Here is a 21919-nt window from a genome sequence, read left to right on the forward strand (position 1 = left end):
TAATTCGTTTAGCATATATAACAAATTAATCTGGTACTAGAATAATTCTACCACACAACACATGATTAAAAAAATTTTTTTTTGCTTCTCAGCTTTACAGATAATGGAGCCTCTAAACAATTCTAGTCCACTTGTCTGATCTAGCCCACTAGACTGATACTGGGCTACAGTGCAGCCTCCCCAGATGTTTATAGCAAGAATCCATCTAATTGGTCAATGTTTGTGCCTTATAGATTATTAAAGTTTATCATATTTGATTGATACTTTTTCTCAATGTTAAGGCAATAGGAAGAATTCCCAAGAAAAGACATCATAACTATCTTATACTCCTTCCAAATGTATAGAAATAACCAATTATCAATTCAGCCAGCACAAAGGATCCACCTGGCTAAACTGATTTTTCCTCTGTATAACACCTGTTATTCATTATAATGACTGATTCATAGTTCAGCTGCACTGAGATATCTGATGGTACAAAGGAAATTTATCTCCATTCCCCACGAGATGGAATCATATAGAACTGGGTTTGAACCTAAGCTCCATGAGATCTGTCTACATTATCTTGAGCAAGATATTTAACCTCTTTTAAATCTAAAGTATCCATGGGACTTCAACCACATGCAAATGGGGAAAATAATACTGATCTCATAAGTTTGCTGTGACAATTGATGAGGAGAAGATAAATCTACAAGACCAGCATACCGTAGATATTCAATGAATATTAGCATTCCCTTTACTGTAATCTGATTTTTATTACTAACTCTTTCTCCTTGTTTTGATTAATTTTTGTTAGCTCCCTCCACTTCATTATCTCTTCACTCATTCTTTCATTTAGGTTCAAAGTTACTAAGAGCATGAACTTAACATTGCCTCTCCTGTAGTATCTCCTAGATATTTCTGGAATCTATAGCAAAAAAAAAAAAGTTATGGTTTCAAATGGGACTTTACCCTAAAAACTGCTTGCTTCATTTTAAAGTGCCTCCCCCAAACTCTAGCTCTGATAATTTTCCAGCACTGAGAAAAGAACATTGGCTCTTAAGTCAGGGAATTTTGAATTCCAATTCCAACTACGCTGCTTACTTAGTCAAGTAACTTACTTGTCCCCGTTACTAAATTTCTCTATATCTCAATGTCCTGTGAACTAACTCAATGTCCCATAAACTATGGCAACAGGAAGAGTGCCTAGCAATAGTTGCTCTAACAAATAATTAAATTTTTCTCAGCCCCAAGGTTACTAATCAAACCTCTCTCTTAGTCAATAATTGCTCCCAAAGATATAGTCCAAAAAGATATAGCATGTAATGTTCTACAGTTATTCACTCATTTTGTCATTCAACAAATAGTTTTTGGAATGCCTATATGTCCTAGGCATAAAATAGTAACAATCGTTTAGCACTTTAAAAGACAACTAAGCCACAACTTCAGGCCTGAAGGACACCAGGGTCTAGAGGGAAGCCAAACATGCAAATAATTACAATCCAGTATACTAAGTGCTAAAAATAGAGGTGTCTACAAATGTGGGGATTCAAAGATAGAGATCAGGTAAGGCTTCCCAAAAGAGAGGATTATGCTGGAGTTGAGTCTAGGAATATAAAAAGGGCTTCACTGAGCACACACAGGAAAGACATGTATTCCAAGGAGAGCAAAAGCAGAAAGCACATGATGCCTACTGACAATTCTAAGTATAGGAATCAGGTATGGTTGAAAGATGCTGCTGCAGGGGACTGATGGGAAATGAGGCAGGTAGGGAGGAGCCAAATCATAAAGGGCTTCAAATGATATTACAATGTATTCGGAATCAAGTCCATTAGAGAGCCACTGATTTGTAAGTCAGAGAATAAAAAGTTTTAGAATAATTCCTCTAATGGCAGAAGAATGAATGGGTGAAAAGGACTAATACTGGAAGTAGTCATACCAAATGGATGTAAGTGGGAAGGGAAAGAATCAAAGATGGCTCTAGGGTTTCTAGAACAAATGAAGGTGCACTGTAGCTCCATTAACACAAAGGAGTCATACACGTGGTAGAGCAGACCTATGGGTAAAAATAATGAACATTTAAAGTTTCATAACTCCATTAAAGATGATGTTCAATAAACCACTGGGAAAAAACAAGACTGCAGTATAGGAGAGAGGACTAAAATAGAGATATAGATTTAGGATATATATTTGGGAGTAATAATTTTTAAAACCAAGGAACATGCTTTTTAAAAGAAATATAACTCTTTTAGATTTCTCTCCCAACTTCAACTGAAAAGATTACAAATTTAAAACCTTAAACTAGGGGTACCTGGGTGGCTCAGTGGGTTAAAGCCTCTGCCTTCGGCTCAGGTCATGATCCCAGAGTCCTGGGATCAAGCCCCGCATTAGGCTCTCTGCTCAGCAGGGAGCCTGCTTCTTCCTCTCTCTCTCTCCCTGCCTCTCTTTCTGCCTACTTATGATCTCTGTCTGTCAAATAAAAAATAAATAAATAAAATTTAAAAATAAAATAAAATAAAACCTTAAACTACCATCTATTGCATATATATTGAATTTTAACAAAATATAATGAAAAGATGTCAACATATTTAATGAAAGCAAACTTACCAAATATAACTATTTGATATTCATTTATTTATCACTTTTCTTAAGCAATCTACTAATAAAGACCTTCTCTTTATCTATAAAATTAATATATTTCCAACATAATGTTTTCATGGCAAAGAAAAAAAAAAACCCAGCATGCTTCATCTTCTGAATAGACAAGCTGGTTTAATTTCCTGAGTAAACACTACTGAAACTTGACACTGAACAGAGTCCAAATTCACTGAAGGAGTTAAGAAATTTCTAAAATCCCAGGAGCAATAAACCTCACCAGAGAATTCAGTAAAGAGCTTATTATAAAAGACTTAAAGTCAATGTCATACCAAAATTTTAAATAACATCATGCACCCCTCTATTTAATAAATTATTTCAAAATCAGGTCACAATTGACAGACACATTATCTTGGGCAGACGGAAAAGAGTAGATAAGCAAGGAAAATTTCCTTTTCTCTACTGAAGCATGTCCACCAACTGTCATAGTTGGAAAACAGCCAAAATGAGCACTTTATTTGCAAAAAGAACAGGAAACTCTTGAAATATTAGCAAGATGTGTGGTATAGAAATGTGGAATATAAAGAATTAAGATTCACATTTATGGATGTTTGGAAATAATGTTTCTAAGACAGATTAAAAACACAAGCCCATCCAAGGTAATAAGCTCTGAAAACCAAAAGTAGAGCCCCTTGAATCCCTGGACTTTAAGTGTCACCCTTATTTTCTAGCCTGTGACCATTTATCCAGGGTAAAGTTCCCATATACTTTTCTAATACAGATATCTTGCCTCAGAGGTATTTTAGCTGAATCAGCCACATAAACTGCCTTGAGAAAACCATGGTCAAACCATGTCTGTTTCTCTTAACCTTCTATTCTTTATGTTTCCTAACATTACTATTCCTCTTTTGTCACAGTATTTTCTAGTTGCTAGCTACAGGGTTTACCAGTGAAAGCTGACACAGCTGAGTTGCTGAAGGAAAACAGCTGAACTATTATGGAAGGCAATCAGAAAGAAAAGAGAGAGGGAACCTAGAAATGTTAACTAAAGAGGAAACAGGAGAACCTTGGACTTCTGAATCTGTATAAACTTATAAGTCTAGATTAATGTTCTCAATTCTGATATTGGCCCACAGTCAACAAAGAAGGGTCATGAAGAGTTTTCTATATGCACTTCTCACTAATTTAAAATAAATACATATTTTTTAAAAATGTAACAGTAAGAGTCTAGATAATGCCCAAAGCCAATAACAAGTGAAAAGAAAAATATAAGCATTCATTTTGAGTGACTACTATTAGAAACTTCCTGGCAGTTATTTAACACTATCAATGTCACTGTCACCTTGGATAAGGTGCCCAATTGTATCACACAGTATTCTAGCTCTTTAAAGAAGTACAGGAAGCATGACAGAGAGGAAGTAAGAAAGGCAAGTTGAAGACAAATTTCTGGTTTGGGTGTATTCTCTCAAGTTCATAAAATAGTCAAGGTAATAAAATTTTTTCCACATGCCCCTTTTCTAAGATTTTGTCCCCATCCTCCCCCCAAATATGAGATTAAGCCCAAAGAGATCCCTGCCACCTTGATTTCTCATCTTAAGAACTTTCTTAACTCCTGGTAGTTCAAGTTTTCCTTGATTATACATACATACACATATATAAGTATGTATATATGCACTTGAATAGTCCTATAAACCCCTATTTCAATGTAAAGAGCAAGCAAGCAAGACTTCAGAGAAAGGTCACATCAGACATGGATGATTCCTTTCCTCAACTCCTTTCTATCACAGAAATAATACGGATTATATTGCTGAGAAAATAGTATCTGTCAATTCAAGATTCAAGAGTTTTGGAAGGATTGAAGAGAACAGGAATAGGTAGAATACATATTCCATACGGTCCCTTGTTCTGTTAATGAATGTCACAAACTGTGAAGTGTAAACCCAAGGATTCCTTAAAAATAAAAGCCAAGGGGTGCCTAGGAGGTTCAGTCAGTTAAATGTCTGCCTTTGGTTCAGGTCATGATCCTGCGGGTTCCCTGCTTTGCCAGAAGCCTCCTCCTCCTTCTCCCTCTCCCTGCCACTTCCCCTGCTGGTGGGGCATGCGCTCTCTCTCTCTCTCTCTCTCTCTCTCTCAAATAAATAAATAAAATCCTTTAAAAAAAAAAAAAAAAAAGCCAAGATACCAGAAGAAATACTGCAAAAAGGTCATGCGTTATTAGAGGTGCTGCTAATTATAAGAAAAGGTTAAGAAGGTTAAAAATAAATAAATAAATGTTATCCTGAACATTAAGTATGCTGTTTAAATCTAGGCCTGTTTGGCTCCCTTCTTAGATAGTAAAACCAAAATTCTGATCATCATTCCATTGAGTTTGCCTTCTCAGACCTAGAAAAGCAGAACAGCAGCTGGTAATACTGCCAGCTGTTATTTTTTCTTGAATTTGGCATGAGAAGACGAATGGTCTTTTAAAATACAGAATATAGGGGCGCCTGGGTGGCTCAGTGGGTTGGGCCGCTGCCTTCGGCTCAGGTCATGATCTCAGGGTCCTGGGATCGAGTCCCGCATCGGGCTCTCTGCTCAGCAGGGAGCCTGCTTCCCTCTCTCTCTCTCTCTGCCTGCCTCTCCATCTACTTGTGATTTCTCTCTGTCAAATAAATAAATAAAATCTTTAAAAAAATAAAATAAAATAAATAAAATACAGAATATAACTCCAATGAATTATTTCTGCAATGTTCCCAAACTATTTGTTTCCAGCTCTTTACAAATAAGAAGAGTACTGTTCAGTGATATCAAACACTTACTAAAGAGCTACCTGGAAATTTCTTTCCAAAGATTTATTTCCAGGAATTAAGGATTCCTGGCAATAATTTAAAGTCTGGGAAATCCCCAGTATGAATTACTTATTGTCCTGGTTCGTTTGGCACAATAAGGATTTTTACAAGACCTATGTAGATTTACCATATTTTAAAATATAGTTAGTCATTTTCCTGATATAATGTTTTTAATGACATCTTAAAAATCATAGTGGGGGCGGGGGTACCTGGGTGGCTCAGTTGGTTACGTGTCTGCCTTCAGCTCAGGTCATGATCTCAGGGTCCCGGGATCAAGTCCCACAGCAGGGAACTTGCTTCTCCCTCTCTTTCTGTTCTCCCTCTCTCTCACACACACACATACACACACACACACACACACACACACACACACACACACAATAAGTAATTTTTAAAAATCATAGCAGGAATTCACATAACAAGAAAAATCTACTTGCTAACATCCTCATCTCTACCAAATTCTGCAAACTAAACTTTCTCAGTGAATGACAGTTCTTATCTCAGTGCTTTTATAACTTTTTTTGCATTATCATCATCTTACAAAAATTCTTGAGAATGCACTTCACTGACAATTATGATACTTTCAGCTAAACAGAGCAAAAAATATATAAAGACTTTCTCTCTCACAGTCAATCTGGAGGCCTACTACATATCCATAACAAAATACATGAAAGAAGAAGCTCATTTAAAAAAAGGCAACATGGTGACCAACCCACCAAAATATCATCATCTCTCCTCCAAAATGCAGGAAGAAATGGAGGCCAGGAGAACTGCCACACAGTACTTTGGTCATAATCTTCATGTTAGCTAGAATTCTTAATTGCCCATAACCCAATTTTCTTTCAACACAAGGAAACAGGTGGTTACTGAGATTTTTTACCATCATCATCATCACAGATAAAAAGAAGAAAAATATGTTACTCTCTTCTTTCACTTCCTCTTCCACTCTCTTCTTTTCCTTCCTTCTTTTTCCCTTCTCTTCCTGAACAATTCAATCTCTAGGGGCACCTGGGTGGCTCAGTCAGTTAAGCTTCTGCCTTTGGCTCAGGTCATGATCCTGGAGTCCTAGATCAAGTTCCACATCCAGCTTCTTGCTCAGCAAGGAGCCTGCTTCTCCCTCTACTTGCAGCTTCCCCAGCTTGTGCACATGCTCTCTCTCTCTCTCTAACAAAGAAATAAAGTCTTTTTAAAAATAAAAGAATAATTTAGTCTCTAAAGCTATTATGAAGGGCAGGAAAAAATAATCATCCACACCAGAGAGAAAAGAGAGGTTGCCGGTGCCTACAGGGAAGTTTACAGAGCGCAAGTCAAGGAAAGAGATATTCATACTGGGGGCAGCTGAATATGGGGTGTCAGTGCCAAGCAAGTTGGAAAGGGCATCCCTATAAAGGGGTACATGATGTGAGAGGGTGAGAGCCCCAATAGGGTGAAAAGGGTATCCATGTGGTGGTCAGGCAGAGGGGAACATCCGGACAAGAGTCCAAACAGGGTGAAGAGATCATCCACATGCAAGGGTGACCCAGTTCAGGGGGTCAGATCCCAAGCAGGATAAAAAGGGTATCCTTCTGTAGATGTGAACTGGCATAAAGTATCAGAGACTGTAAATGGCAAGAGGCTATCAGTGTAGATCAGGCTAACATGAGCAGCAGAGCCTGAGTTGGGTAATGAAGACATAGACTCAGGGAGGACATGGCAGTAGAGAAGAGGATTTGTTGTTTGTATACAGGAGGATTTATCAAATAAGTATATGTACTAAAGAGAACAGAAATCAAGTTTTTCACTATCGGAGAAAGAAGTTACAAATGTAGGAAGGGAAGAAACCAAAACGAATCATGACTGTGGAGTTGGACTGGAGTTAGACTCATCATTGTAAACCCATGTCAATAAATACAGGTAGATATAAATGTAAGTGTGTATATTTTTGTGTATGAATATATATTTTCACTAATGACTATACTTAGTATCCAAATGTTATCACCTACTTACCATTTTCCAACAAAAAGAACTATGGCTTCTTAGAGAAATGGCTGATCCAGAACTGAGGCAGAGAAAGATAAGTCCTGGAACATTTTATGGTGCCAAAATCAAAGAAATGCTCAAAGAATGACTCAGAAAAGCCAGCCTTCAAGAACTTATACTGGTTAAGTCTGGGACAATTTAAGCATCAAAAATTAACAATGACAATAATACATCAAAACCCATACAAAAAACAAACCATGAGTCCATACTTACATAAATAAAGTGTGATAAAGAATGGGATATGCAGCTAATTAAGTATACCTCCCCACAAAATAGTTATTACAAAGGGAAAAGGAGTAATTGTCTATACAAATGCCTGACAGACACTACATAAACAAGTAAACAAGCGATTAAAGTGAACATTATGAGCAACTGTACAAATCAAAATCATGCAACCCCTGATAGGATGCAATGAAAAGAACACAGCATCCTTCTGTGATATTCCTGCCAAACATGAGCACAATGTGAATCTAATCCTAAGAAAAAAACAGACAAACCCAAACTGAGGGACATTTTACAAAATAACTGGCCTATCATCTTAAAAAGTGTCAAGATCATAGAAGTCAAGGAAAGACTGTTCCACACCGAAGAACATTAAGGAGGTGTGACAACAAAATGTAATATGATTCTGAACTAGATTCCAGTGAAGCACATTATTGGGACAAATGCCCACACTTGAATGGGGTCTAATGGTTATAATGTAGCAATATTAATTTCCTGATTTTAGTAGTTGTATTGTGGTTGTATAGGGAAATACCTTTGCTTTTAGGAAATATAAACTCAATACAAACTAAAATATCCTGAGGTGACGGCATCAGGTTTGCAATTTACTCTCAGGTGGTTCAGAGGAAAAGTTACTTCAACTAAACTAGCTTTTCCACAACTATGTGATTATTTAAAAATCAAAATTAGTTTTCTTAAAGTTCTAGCTCCAACCATTAAAGAATTACTTAACCCTGACTCATGGTCAGATCTAGTTCATATATATAATGGAAGATGGGAGCCAAATGTTGACACTGGATTGATCAGAAGAAAAGGCTTACTTTGTGAACTTTTGTACTCTATGAAATTAGAAACTACTATATAGCTAGCTATTATCTCATGTGTGTAACTTCTGCAAATTGCCTGGAGGGGAGAATCTGTTTTCTATACTCCAAAGCACCATCACCATGCTGAATACATAGTACACAACCTCAAAATGTCTGTCAACGAAAAATGCTTTAAAAAGCCAGATAAAGAAAATATCAATGATAAGCTTATTAGAAAACCATTAACCTCATGGATTATATATAACACAGCATGCACAACTCCAGCAGAACACAATCTCTGCATGCTCAAATTAGCTTTGTGAAAAATGTAGACGATAACAAACTAATGCTAAATATCTGGTGACCAATACTATTCCTAAAAGTAGGCAGAAAAAAAGTAATCACTATCTCTGAGATCAGAGAAGGACCAAGCAAATATATCACCCCCAGTGGCCTGTCTTGCTGCCTACATCATTAAAGATTTAACTTAAGACAACGTACCTAAAGAAGTTACATATTAAAATGCAAATATCCCATAGTTCACATCAAATAAAGACATTCATGAATTTATACTAATTATTCCTTAGACAGCCATAATGCCTCAGTAATAATAATAACAAAGAAAACCACACATTTTGGGTTCCTCCTAAATGACAGGCCCTGTGCTAGATATTTTATATAAATTCTCTTTAATCCTTACAATTTTACAACATAGATATCATCCTCACTTCTAAATCAGGAGACTGAGGTCCAAAGAAGTTAAATAACCTGCCCTGGACCAAATGTCCATTCAACAGCAGAGTTTTCATTCCAGCTCAAGACTCTGACTTCTTCCATTACATTCTGTTGCTTCTTTCTACCATGCCATTCACTGTTGCTGAAAATGGACACCCATGGCATGAGGAAATAAGGGGCAATTTAGAAAACTTTTTATTTGTACATGATAAAACTGAATGAGAATTCTGGGTTTCAGGTTAAAAAAAAAAAAAAAAAGAATGTCTCAGAACAAGAAAGGAACAAAGGCTTAGCGAAAGGACAGAGGAGAACAAAAACAGGGGATGAGAAGGTTCCTAAGGACAAAGTGCCTGGTTGCCTGCTTTTTATACAGAGCCTAACACTAGACTTGACAAGATCCTTCAGTTAGTAATGGAAGCAGTTAAAACTAAGAGCTCAGATTTATTGGCTTGAACAAATGAATCAAAAAGTTAAATGAAATTAAATGAAAACTATGGTAAATACTATATTTTCCTCCTTTTCATGAGGGAAGAAATAGGGAAAAATAAATCACACCCATCTGGAGACTTGGCATGCATGGACAAGTTATTAAACTACCTTTGAAGACAACAGAAGTTAGATACCATTATGCACCCACAAAATCTTGGATAAAACAGTCCCACCGTGTTTTAAGGAGAAAATGATGACTGACTTGGGGAGCCTGGGTGGCTCAGTGGACTAAGCCGCTGCCTTCAGCTTGGGTCCTGATCTCAGGGTCCTGGGATCGAGCCCCACATCGGGCTCTCTGCTCAAATAAATAAATAAAATCTTAAAAAAGAAAATGATGACTGACAAATATCCTAAAACATCTTTAGTTATTTTAACACTAAATCCAGCTTATCACTCATGTGCTATCAATAAACAAATGTAAACAAAATACTGCCTATAATGTGAAAGTACATGAGGAGCATAAATAAAAATAATTGAAAATTAGGTATGAGCTAAAATATATTACTGTGTAACTTTGCAGAAAATGTATTTTCTCTTTGCTCCTGGAAACATACTCATATTTTCATATTTTAACCCAGGAGAAACACTGATCCCTATGGAATAAGGAAGCAATAGGGCACAATAAAAAGATATTCATGGATTGGAAAGTCCTGAATTTGAATCTTGCTCCTGTCACTTACTAGCTTTGTAACTTTGGGCGAGCTATTCAATTTTTCTGCTCTTTTCCCCTAATTATAATTATAAGGCTAACAATAAATATCTTTCAGGACTATAGTGAAGACTGGATACAAAGCATGTAAAGCAATTGGCATAATATCTGGGACACTAATAATACAAGCAATTCCACTTTTAGAAATAGATCCTAAGTAGAATGCCTGGGTGGCTCAGTCGGTTGAGCGTCTGCCTTCGGCTCAGGTCATGATCCCAGTGTCCTGGGATCAAGTCCCACATCGGGCTCCTTGCTCCGCAGGGAGCCTGCTTCTCCCTCTGACTCTGTCTGCCACTCTGCATGCCTGTACTCTATCTCTCTGACAAACAAATAAATAAATAAAATCTATATATATATATATATATATATATATATATATATATATCTTAAGAATATAATTTATGACAAATGTGGTTTCTATGACAATGTTCATCATACTACTACTATACTACCTAAACATTATCCAAGTATCTACATTAAAAGAATATTTAAGTTAAGATAAATACACCAGATCTGGGGTTCTCACACTTTAGTGTATATAACAATTACCTAGGGAAGCTTATGAAATGCATATTCCCAAAACTTTTACTCAGAAATTCTCACCCAGTAGGTCCAAGGTGAGACCAAAAAATTCCTATGTTTAATAAACAACCACAGGGTTGATTCTAGTGTAGGAAGTCTATGAAAATTCTGCACTAAGTGGGATTTTTTTAAAGATTTTATTTATTTGCAGAGAGAGAGAGAACATGAGCAGGGGTGAGGGACAGAAAGAGACAAGCAGACTCCCCACTGAGCAGGGAGTCAGATGCAGGGCTTGATCCCAGGACTCTGAGATCATGACCTGAGCCAAAAGCAGACACCTAACCAACAGAGCCACCCAGATATCCCTAAATGGGATATTTTAATGATGCCATTAAAAATACTATTATGAAGTCTTTATAATAACACAGAAAAAGTTTATGATATACTATTAAGGCAAAAATTCAGGATTCAAAATGTATGTTTTATCTAATAACAATTATACTAAATATACACCAGAACAAATGGGCCTTAGCCATAGAATTAGGAGTGATTTTTTTCATTTTACCTAATTATTTGGAACAGAGTCATGTTATCATCATAAATGAATAAGTAATATATCAAAAATTTGAGGGGGAAAAAAGTCAACGGATCACCATGCTCCTCAGGATTAAGTTAGAAATCCTTAGTGTAGCACAAAGTCCTTCAATCTTCAGACTTGCCTCTTACCCATGCTCTATACCAAACTACTTACAATACTCCAAATTATATCCTACATTTTCACATACTACTATTGACTATACTATTCCTTCTCCAGAAAAGCCCTTCCCTCAGATGGTCTGCCTGGCAAACTCCCATTCATCCAGTAAGAGTCAAGAATCACCTCTTTTCTAAAGTTTCGCTTGACTACTTCTCCCAGACAGAATTAAATAATTCTATCTTCACATTCCTATTGTATTATTTGGTACTTCCATTACAATAAATATCACACTGTACTTTAACTCTTTGTTGACATACCTGTTCCATTATTCTACAAATACTTGGGGTTAGGTGGAGAGGATCTCATTCAATTTTACATCTCATTCAATGTATTCAAGAAATATTTATAGGGGCGCCTGGGTGGCTCAATAGGTTAAGCCTCTGCCTTCGGCTCAGGGCATGGTCTCAGGGTCCTGGGATCGAGGCCCACATCGGGCTCTCTGCTCAGCGGGGAGCCTGTTTCCCCCTTTCTCTCTGCCTGCCTCTCTTCCTACTTGTGATCTCTCGCTCTCTCTGTCAAATAAATAAATAAAATCTTTAAAAAAAAAAAAAGAAATATTTGTAAATAACAATGAGAGATAATTCTTTGTTATCATTGTTCTTGGATGTCAGTTCCCTATGAAATCCTGATTGACTTGTTGGGTTAGTTGGAGAGTAGTTGGCTTATTGAATAATAAGACTTGGTCCAAATATATCCTAATACAGGGGCGCCTGGGTGGCTCAGTGGGTTAAGCCACTGCCTTCGGCTCAGGTCATGATCCCAGGGTCCTGGGATTGAGCCCCGCATCGGGCTCTCTGCTCAGCAGGGAGCCTGCTTCCTCCTCTCTCTCTGCCTGCCTCTCTGCCTGCTTGTGATCTCTGTCAAATGAATAAATAAAATCTTAAAAAAAAAAAATATCCTAATACATAGCATAAAACATACCAGTAAAAAAACTTACATGATTACTTTAACCATTATTCATAATTCTTCACCTTCTCTGATTATGTCTTCAAAGCTTTTATCAAACTTCAGAGTGACAGATCACTCTGGTCATTACTCAAATCAAATAAAGAAGGAACAACTCTGTCCTAGAGTACCCGACTACTGGAATTTACCATGCCAAAGAACATCTCTGCATAATTCCTGCTGCTCCTCCCAAACACAGTCCCACTCACTCCCGTGTCCTATACTAACAGTAAAATAGCTATACAAAACAGGGATAATTCTGTAAGTAAATATAGAAGTTTTTTATATATTCAAAAGACACTATATTTAGCATATTTATATGATACATAAAACATTTAAAAAGCAGATTAGTTACTAGAGGTACCAAATAAGGACTCAAAGTGGCTAAATAGTAATTTAGCCCCAAAAAAAGAAAAGAAAAAAAGTAAAGTTTAATGTGGAAGGATGAAATTAGGATCCAGGGGTCATAACTTCAAATGTCTTCCCTGTACAGTAAAACATACATTTATGGAATAACTTAGATACTGAAGTTTTAAATAACAAGAAAATGCATTTAAAAGAATTTGAATCTCAAACTACATTAGATGTCAAAGCTCTTATACAATTCTATTCCATACACTTGTCATCTTTGATTATACAATAAATATGTACCTCAAGGAATAACTTCTTGAAATAGGCAAACAACATACCACAAGCTGATATCTAAGACAGGTGTGTTACTATAACAGATACCAATAAAAAGTTCCAGGGACCAAATAAATAGCCAAAAGAAAAGGCTTTTGCAGCACCAGCCCTATGCCATCCCATCTCTCATGTCTTCAGTCAAATCCCTTTCTCTTTTGACAGCATCAACTTCATAAGAAGGAAAAATAAATGACCACCTTTAACCAATCTCTCTTGCAAATCTGGCAAAATGCACTTCATCAGCTCCGCTAATAAGAGATCCAAAGCATTACTATTTGAGCCTAAAGTTTTATTTGCTCTTTAAATGAAAATACTAAAATAGTTTCCTCTTCCTAAAAACCTCTGCAGTCACATTTCAACTCCCACAAATAGTATTTGGAGGCAGGATAAAGTTAGGTAAGTTACAAGAGCACTGATCCATGAGGTTAGAGGAGAAATTAACACCAATGCAGGCAGAAAACTAGACATGAGGAAAGCCCAATATTTGTTCTTAATCTATGTCTCACTACACAGCCTTTCCCAACTCTACTCCTCACACAAAATTAGTTTCCCTTCAGGAGAGGGACAACTGGCACAAAAACTAGAGCCAGGCTGAACTTGTAGTAATTAAAATGGAGAAGAGGTTTTCTTTATAGAAAAAGAGATTTGGGCAGGAAGGGTTAAAGGAAATGTGGTGTGGGGAACAGAAATATCAAGCAGGCTGCAAGAAATTAAGTTAGCTGTTTATGCCTACATCTATTAGTCAAGATTTGATTCAATTCGATCAAAGAAGGTGACAAGTCTAGGCCAAATGTCTCAGTTCACTTAACTAGAAGTAATTAACCACTTTAAATAAAGCTTCTCTACAAGACAGTAGAACCCAAATAACTACAACACAACTGAATCAAAGTTCCATTTTATAAAATTAATGAAGACACGCTATTAAAAAAGGAAGCACTATCTCTAAGAAACAGATTCAGAGATGAACACTCTTTAGAGACTGCACAAGAGACTGACAAAAACAAAATTTATCCTTTAACCATATATTCTGATTCACCCTCGAATGTCACACAATTTCATGCCAAACCCAGGTTTAACACAAATGAAGAATTCACTTCCTGTTCTACAGATGCAAAGGAAGAAAACTGGACCCTAAGAAGAATTCCTAGATCTGTGTTATAGAGGAAAATTCAGAGTTTTCCACTGGCATTGTGCCTCTGCCTACCATATGGTGTAGCTGACCATGTCATCACATACATGAGAAAGAAGTGGAACACAGATGAATGCTCTCTGTGAATTCCTGCTTTTTAAAATATAAAATATTCTTTGATGAATAACCAAAACTCACATTTTAATTAACTAAAGCTACGCTGCAATATGTTCAAAATGGAACCAAAGACACACTGAAATGCATGTAAATGTTAAAAAAAAAAAATAAACTTCAGGTTCAGTAGACTAAAATTAGTTTTTTCTAACCCTTGATTTGAATTATAGTCAGCTCCCATTTCTAGTTAAATGCACACGATGAACGTTCTATAATAGGCTCCTTGAAAGAATTTTCCAAAATTACATCAAATACATAATCAAATTATTTCAGTACACACTGAACAAATCAAATTGTATTTACTGTCACCTGAGAGGTTAAATTGCTAAAGTCAATAGAGGCAATGCTGAATATTGTAAGCTTCTGCATTAATGTCAGTGAAGATCTGTTCTACCCTTCCATGACTTGAAGAATACACTGAGATACACTAGGAATTAGGCAATGTAAGAATGGCCAGGGTGAGTAGTAGTCACTACTGGCTGGTTGTCCTAATTCCCTGCTACACATCAGTCTCACTGCTTTGATGAGGGAGCTGAAAACATAGCTTAGTAGAGAAGAGGTCAATAACAAAATTCCCTCTCCTCTCTCCACTCCACATCATGCAGCTGGCACTGTTCACTCTGGCAGACACAGCTCCCTGAACATAATGGTGCAATCACCGCTTCAAACATCATTACTATCTAAAATAGATAACCCACTTTCAACTTGACTATTTTTATAGATATAACATTTTCATGCAGTTTAACTGCTCTGTTTGTGATTTATTCCACTTAACCAATGCAGTTTCCCTGAAAGTCAGTACCTTATCAGAGTCCCAATAACAACAATAGCCCAAATAGTTGTAAAATTACAACACTTCTGAGTTGCCTCTGATCTCCTTTTACCCATCACCAAAAACTTCATGAACTGAATCATAAATCTGAAAAAATTTGTAATCTCTCTGGTTTACATATCTTTGGTGAGTAGAGACTATTTTCCCCTACTTCCCACAGATCTACTTTTTCACATGGGGGTCTTGAAAACTGGATTCTTTTTGTTTTTTTATTTTATTTATTTATTTGACAGAGAGAGACAAAGCAAGAGAGTGAACACAAGCAGGGCGAGTGGGAGAGGGAGAAGCAGGCTTCCTGCTTCCCAGGACGCTGGGATCATGATCTGAGCCTAAGGCAGATGCCACCCAGGCACCCCAAAAAACTGGACTTTATGTTCCACAAGAATTTGTAATATGCTTTACATGTGATCCTTTGAGTTATTAAGAAAATCAAGTAAATTTGAGTTGTAAAACTTTTTTATTGCTTTATTATTTCTTAATCTAGACTCACCAAGAAAGAAATGATTCAATATACATTCTAAATAGCAATTATTTTGTTTAGATTAAAAGGTAGTTGTGTCAAAGGAAGACACTAAAAGATTTTGAGGCTGTCTCATAAGAGATGTTGAATAAAATGAAACTTCACATATAATGTGGAGAGAGAAAAGGAAGGAGGTAATTCGAGTACTCTGATGAGCTCTAAGGAGCTCAGATTTCTTTAAAGACAAAAGGTGTGGATGAGAGAGAGATATAACTGAAAACAAACACAAAAAGGCATTTACCTGGGAAAATATTAATGTCTCTTTCAACTAAGTTTGAAAAAAAGAAGAGAGGCATAAAAAAGTTCACTTCTATAACAGATAATATAACCATAAGCTCTGACAGAATAACTAAAACTGTGGATGGTTTTAGACCGCAAGAGAATTTCCTGTGATATCTAACAATGCCAAGAATCTGATTCTTCCCAACTTCTATTTTGTTCTATCATCTCTAGGGAGAATCATTTTCAAACCAAAAAGTATAAACAAATAATGTTGGGACATTATTGAAATTTCAAAAAGACAGAGGTCATAACAGACATTTTAATTGAGTATAAGTATTCAGAAGAATTAGGTACAAGGGAGAAGGAATTTGCATCAGTACTAGGCATCATCAATGGTTTACCATTGTAAACAAGCTATAATAAAGTAGCCTGATTTAGGTGGAATTTATAGACTTACTACTAGAGATAGATCAAAAGAATGTCATAAACAGGACACAGCATGAATTCAGAAGAGCAATGGATAAAATATTCAAAATATTCTCACAGGTATATTAGAAGTAGCTGAATGAGATTTCTATTACGTGGCTTCAATGCTGGTAGAAATACCATGTATAAAGTTTGCTACTTTTAAATTCATAGTAAGCTAAAGAAAGTTTTTTTAGGGATATATCATAATGGTTGAATTCCAATTATAGAAAACATGCTTATTAAATCTACAGATGGTACAGAGGATAAAGTTAATATGCTGGAAGATAGACTCAAGAATCAAAAAGACCTAGTTAGATTATAAGTATAGGCTAAACAAGGAAGAATAAATGTAATAGGAATAACTCAAGTTCAATCAACACTTCTACAAATATGATAGGAGAACCACCGCTTCACAAGTCATTGACAAAAATACCTGGAAGCTTTAAGTATCTGCTTAATGTGAGCCAATGTCATTATATACCTCAGTAAAACGGATCTGTATTAAGGTACATCTTAAATCAATAACAAAAATAATAATTTCACTGTGTGATGTTTTAAATAGCTGCTATTTTGATTACATAACACATGTTCATTTTTAAAATACTGAAAAATGTAAATAAGCAAAAAGACAATAAAGATCACCCACAATTCTACCTCAAAGATGAAGACTACTTTTTACATTTTGGTGTTTATCATTCCATACATCTTAATACATATTATAAATTTTCACAAGTGCTTATATTTTCTTTAAAAAAAATAGGATCATACTACAAATGCTATTTTGTAAACTTTATTTTTTTTTAATTCAACAGTGTGTCAAGTCCCAGTGTATTTACTCTGGTCAACTGTTATTGGTGCATTTTGTTCATTTCTGCTCATCACCTTTACGAGAGTCACTGTAGAATTTGAGAATATGCAAATAAATAAAAAGAGAATAGTGAGAAGCATGAAAATATAGCTTCACCTACACTCCATTGCCAACTAATACCAACTGTTGGAAATTACAGGGAGGAGGATTTCAACTCAATATAAGGATAATTTTTTTAATTAGAGCTGTCAAAAAACCCTGAATGGACCTAGTCATTTAAGGGTTTTACAACACTAGAATAACTAACAGGTAAAAGATGTTCCTCTAGGTCAGAAGTTGAATAAATGGCCCCATTTTATTTGCATATTCTGTAATTCTAGTGGAAACTGTACTAAAGAAATTTACTCTATGTCCATTATGAAGCAAAACTTTAGTAATCAAGATCTTAGGAAACAGAGTCAAATGCTTTAAATCTCTGTGAGAAATAACACTAATGATAACCACCAATGTGGTAAATGTTTTGCATTCATTTCTTTCTATTTCACTTCTTACAAATATGTGATAGGTACCATTACTATTCCCATTTTATAGAAGAGGACAGTGAGACTTAGAGAGATTTTTATACTTATTGAAGATCATTCTTACTTTTGCTGAAAATGCACCCAAGCATACCTGATTCCCCATCAGGTAGCTACTGCTCACTTCTTAGTAGGCAATATGTCAACAAAAGCATTTTCAGAACAGATGGAGAGAAGTGAATTGGGGGAAATTGGAGGGGAAGAGAAACCATGAGAGGCTGTGGACTCTGAGAAACAAACTGAGGGTTTTGGAGAGGAGGGGGGATGGGAAGAGCCTGCTGGGTAGTATGGAAGGCACATATTGCATGGAGCACTGGGTGTGGTGCATAAACAATGAATTCTACAACACTGAAAAGAAATAAAATTAAATTAAATTTAAAAAAAAGAAAGAAAAAGAAAAGTTCTTATCTACTGATCCCTCGATGGGCAGTCATGAGATTTTTTTTTTTTTTTTTTTGTAATTTAGGAAAGAAATTAAGGATTTTCAAATCAAATTATTCATAGCAAAAAAGAGTTCTGGTTAGACTATGCCATGTATCTTAAATTTTTGTGATTCCAACAGATTCAATGAGTAAGACTTTAAGATGTGGAAAAGCAAATTTAAATCACATAACTTCAAATTTTTGCCATCGCTAATTAAGTGACCTTGGACAAGTCTTTAATCTTCCTAACTCTTCAGTCCTTCTGTGAACTGAGGCTCAGCCACTTAAAGCTGATAGAAGAATTGAATGAGATGATATGCATAAGCATTTAGCACAGTATCTGACACTATTACACAACACAAGTAATAAAGGCAGGGAGGAGGTAGTGGCAAATCCATTCTGCAATTTATTCCAAAGTATTTAAAACTGTTGAAGTGTCATTATGTTTGAAGAGGAAGGGGCCACATTGTCCATTATTCTGTAAATAAATTTCTGATGACAATCATTTGTGAAAAAAAGTAACAATTAAATGTGCCTTCTTAGAAATTTCATTTTATGCAAAGGATCATCCAAAGAATACATTTTAAACCCTGATTTTCTTCAGAGACATTGTTTTAGTTGTTTATTTTGTATGAGATAGATTCAAGTTTAAAGGTTACTGGTTTTGATTTTAACTTTTACAACTTGGTTCAAACTACTCCAATGAACACATGATTTTAAGTTTTGTTTTCCAGGCACATTTCTGTTATAGAGCTACCATTCTCACCTGACAAAACGAGCAAAAGGGAAAACGTTTTAATCAAGAATTATGCTGTGGGTTACAATTCTGAAATTTTATCTTAATTCCTAAAATTTGCCATCTATCCTTTTTTTTAAATGGCACAACTGAGAAAGTATTTAAAAGATATTTATTTTTAACTTCTATCACAAAGATGGGCTTTTTAAAATACCATTTATCTCAATAACATTAACTGAAGTTCTCACTGTTCTCAAAGAATTCCTTAGTGTTTTTCCAAAGGAACTGATTACTTACAAACCTCTCGCAAATTACAGGTTTCTAGCCATAAACACTTTTACAACTAATTCAGTCAACTAGTAAACATATTTATTTTTTCTGCAACTTTAAAACCACAACCAGATAAACTGCTTTTATATAAATTACCTGTGACTAAGGGCAATTATCAGAGCCATAATCTGAAATATGTAAACTATTTGTATTTTAAATTGAAAATTACTTAACAAGAGAGTACACACACACACACACACACACACACGAGTCATCACTTCTAAGATCAACAAAAAATAAGTCCCACATTCACTGATCTGACATGAACCATCATTCCAATAAAATGTCACTATTAACAAGTATAGATGATCACATATGGAGCTTTTTAAAATCCATCAACTATTTGCCAACTAAATTCATTTCACTCTAATACAGATGTTTTCATTTTCTCTATTAGCCAATATTGTAATTAACTGCACTGCCCAACCTCTACAACATAAAAGAATTTGAGTAAAGGACACAATGTTATCATCCAGCAGTCTGTATTAAACACTTGTCAAGAGTGGCACAGGAGTTTTTAAAAGCTAAGAAAATCACTTGGATTTTTTAAAATTTTTACAAGTACAGTTGGGTTGCTTAAGAGATGTTCTAGGGTGAAGATATGATGCTTCCAAAGAAGACTGATGCTTCCAAAAATATCCAGGGCAAAATGAATAGCCATAATTTTATAAAGAGCTTTCCTTGCATTTTACCTAATGAATATTCTTCAGGCTTCTTCCCTCTTATTTAATTTGTCCATCAATTCAACTTTTAAGTTCATAGTTTTTCCAACGTGCAAATCAACCCAGCTATTCTGCTGAATAAAGTCCCTGACATTTTTTTAAATGTCATCTTAAGAGTCTCCAAGCAATATTAGTCTCACCTGCAACATCTTCATATTAAAAGGCCTCTACTATATTCCATATACACCATCCCGATCCCGACCTGACATCCGTCATCCTACTAACCAAGTTTCACTCTGCTGTGTCCAGGTAACTGGAAGTACTGCTGGGGCTGCCTCACCTGCCTCATCAAGTTTTACACACACCCTGTACTGGTGACATCTCATCAGAAGGTTCCTTTGCTTCATTTTGTGGGATCATAACCCCCAGCACAGCAAATGCCTTCTGCAAGAGAAGGTAACAGCAACCAAAGGCTGTTGCTTTTTGCAGGGTAACTGGATGCACGCAATAGCTTCTCTACCAATTTCATTCAAATAGACAAAAAAGGCTGGGTTCGACACTAAAAATACATAAATATTGGTGAAAAGCGAGTGGAACACCAATTTTCTTCCAGCAACACTAGTACATGTACAAGTTCTGCACCATAGCTCGCAGAAAAGTAGCTACTGACGCATTGATGGAAGGCTATTTTCAAATTACTCAAAGAATCTAAGGCATCAATCGGACTAGGAGCCTCATGCCTCCTCTCCACACACACAGTCTCGTTTCCTGCCTAATTTAAGAATGAATCGCTGGCAGCCACCAGGTGCAGTAACTCTGAGAATGAGAACGGATCTATCACAATGCAAAACGAGGTGTGCAATCCCAGAGCTGGTTCCCGTCCTTACCTTAGCAAATTAGACAGGGGCAAGGGTCCGGATCCACCGCCCAGGATCCCTCCTTTTCTGCCAGACAGGAGTTTCTCCACCAGAGCCACATTTCCAGTGCGGGCAGCTTCCAGCAGCTCCTGGTCCTTCCCCATAGTCTTTCACCGGCTCCCTCACAGAGTCCTGCCCCCACCCACCCACCCCCGGTCTTCCTCCCCGCCCACCCCCACTTCCCAAAAATCCAGGGCCCTCTCCACCCCACCCTAAAATAATGCAAGAGCTTCTGCACGAAGCGATTCCTGCAGCCCCAAGCCGGGAACACCACTGTCCTCCTCTTCGGGGCGCAGCTTTTACAATGGGGATCAGACCATGTCTAGGAAGAGGGGCTGGCCGAGCCGGGAGCCGCGACGCGCCCCCACAGCCACTCCCCTGAATTCCCGAGGCCTCGTTCCCGAGGGTGGGGCGCGAGGGGGTGCTTATAAGGAGCGCGAGGAGGATGCTGAGGACTAAGGAGGTAGCAGGAAGAGGAGGCGGAGACAGTCCTCGCCGGAGCCTGAGCGCAGCGAACCACCACGGCGGCGGCGGCTCGCGCACCCTCACGCCGGCGGTCCCGACTCTCCTCAGCTTCCGCGCCTGGCGGGCTCCGCGGTTAGGCGGCGGCGTTCGCGGCTCGAGACGGAGAGGAGCGCGGCGGCTGCGGCTCGGGCGGCCCTGGTCCACGCAGAGACAGGGCGGTGCGAACGAGCCGCGGCGGGCGCGTGCCGAGGGCGGCGGCGACGGCGGCGGTGGTGGCGGCGGCGGCGGCGCAGGGGCTGAGGCAGAGCGGGCGGGAGGACGCCCCGGTCCGCCGGTGGCGGCTCTGAGGCCTGGCGCGCGTGGCGGCCG

At 37.2% G+C, this 21919-nt stretch overlaps 1 protein-coding gene across 16 annotated transcripts in view; it reads right to left on the reverse strand.

The window, feature by feature from the left end:
• ANKS1B (ankyrin repeat and sterile alpha motif domain containing 1B) overlaps positions 1 to 21214 on the reverse strand; it is a 1139726-nt gene extending 1118512 nt beyond the window's left edge. For all 16 annotated transcript variants that reach the window (XM_059186617.1, XM_059186610.1, XM_059186607.1 and 13 more), the window contains exon 1: positions 21056 to 21214. In XM_059186617.1, coding sequence (XP_059042600.1) covers positions 21056 to 21189 — 134 coding nt within the window. In that variant the 5' untranslated portion in view covers positions 21190 to 21214. The remainder of the gene's footprint in view (positions 1 to 21055) is intronic.
• Positions 21215 to 21919: the final 705 nt, after the last annotated feature.

Source organism: Mustela lutreola, chromosome 8, assembly GCF_030435805.1.
Source record: "Mustela lutreola isolate mMusLut2 chromosome 8, mMusLut2.pri, whole genome shotgun sequence".
NCBI lineage: Eukaryota > Metazoa > Chordata > Mammalia > Carnivora > Mustelidae > Mustela > Mustela lutreola.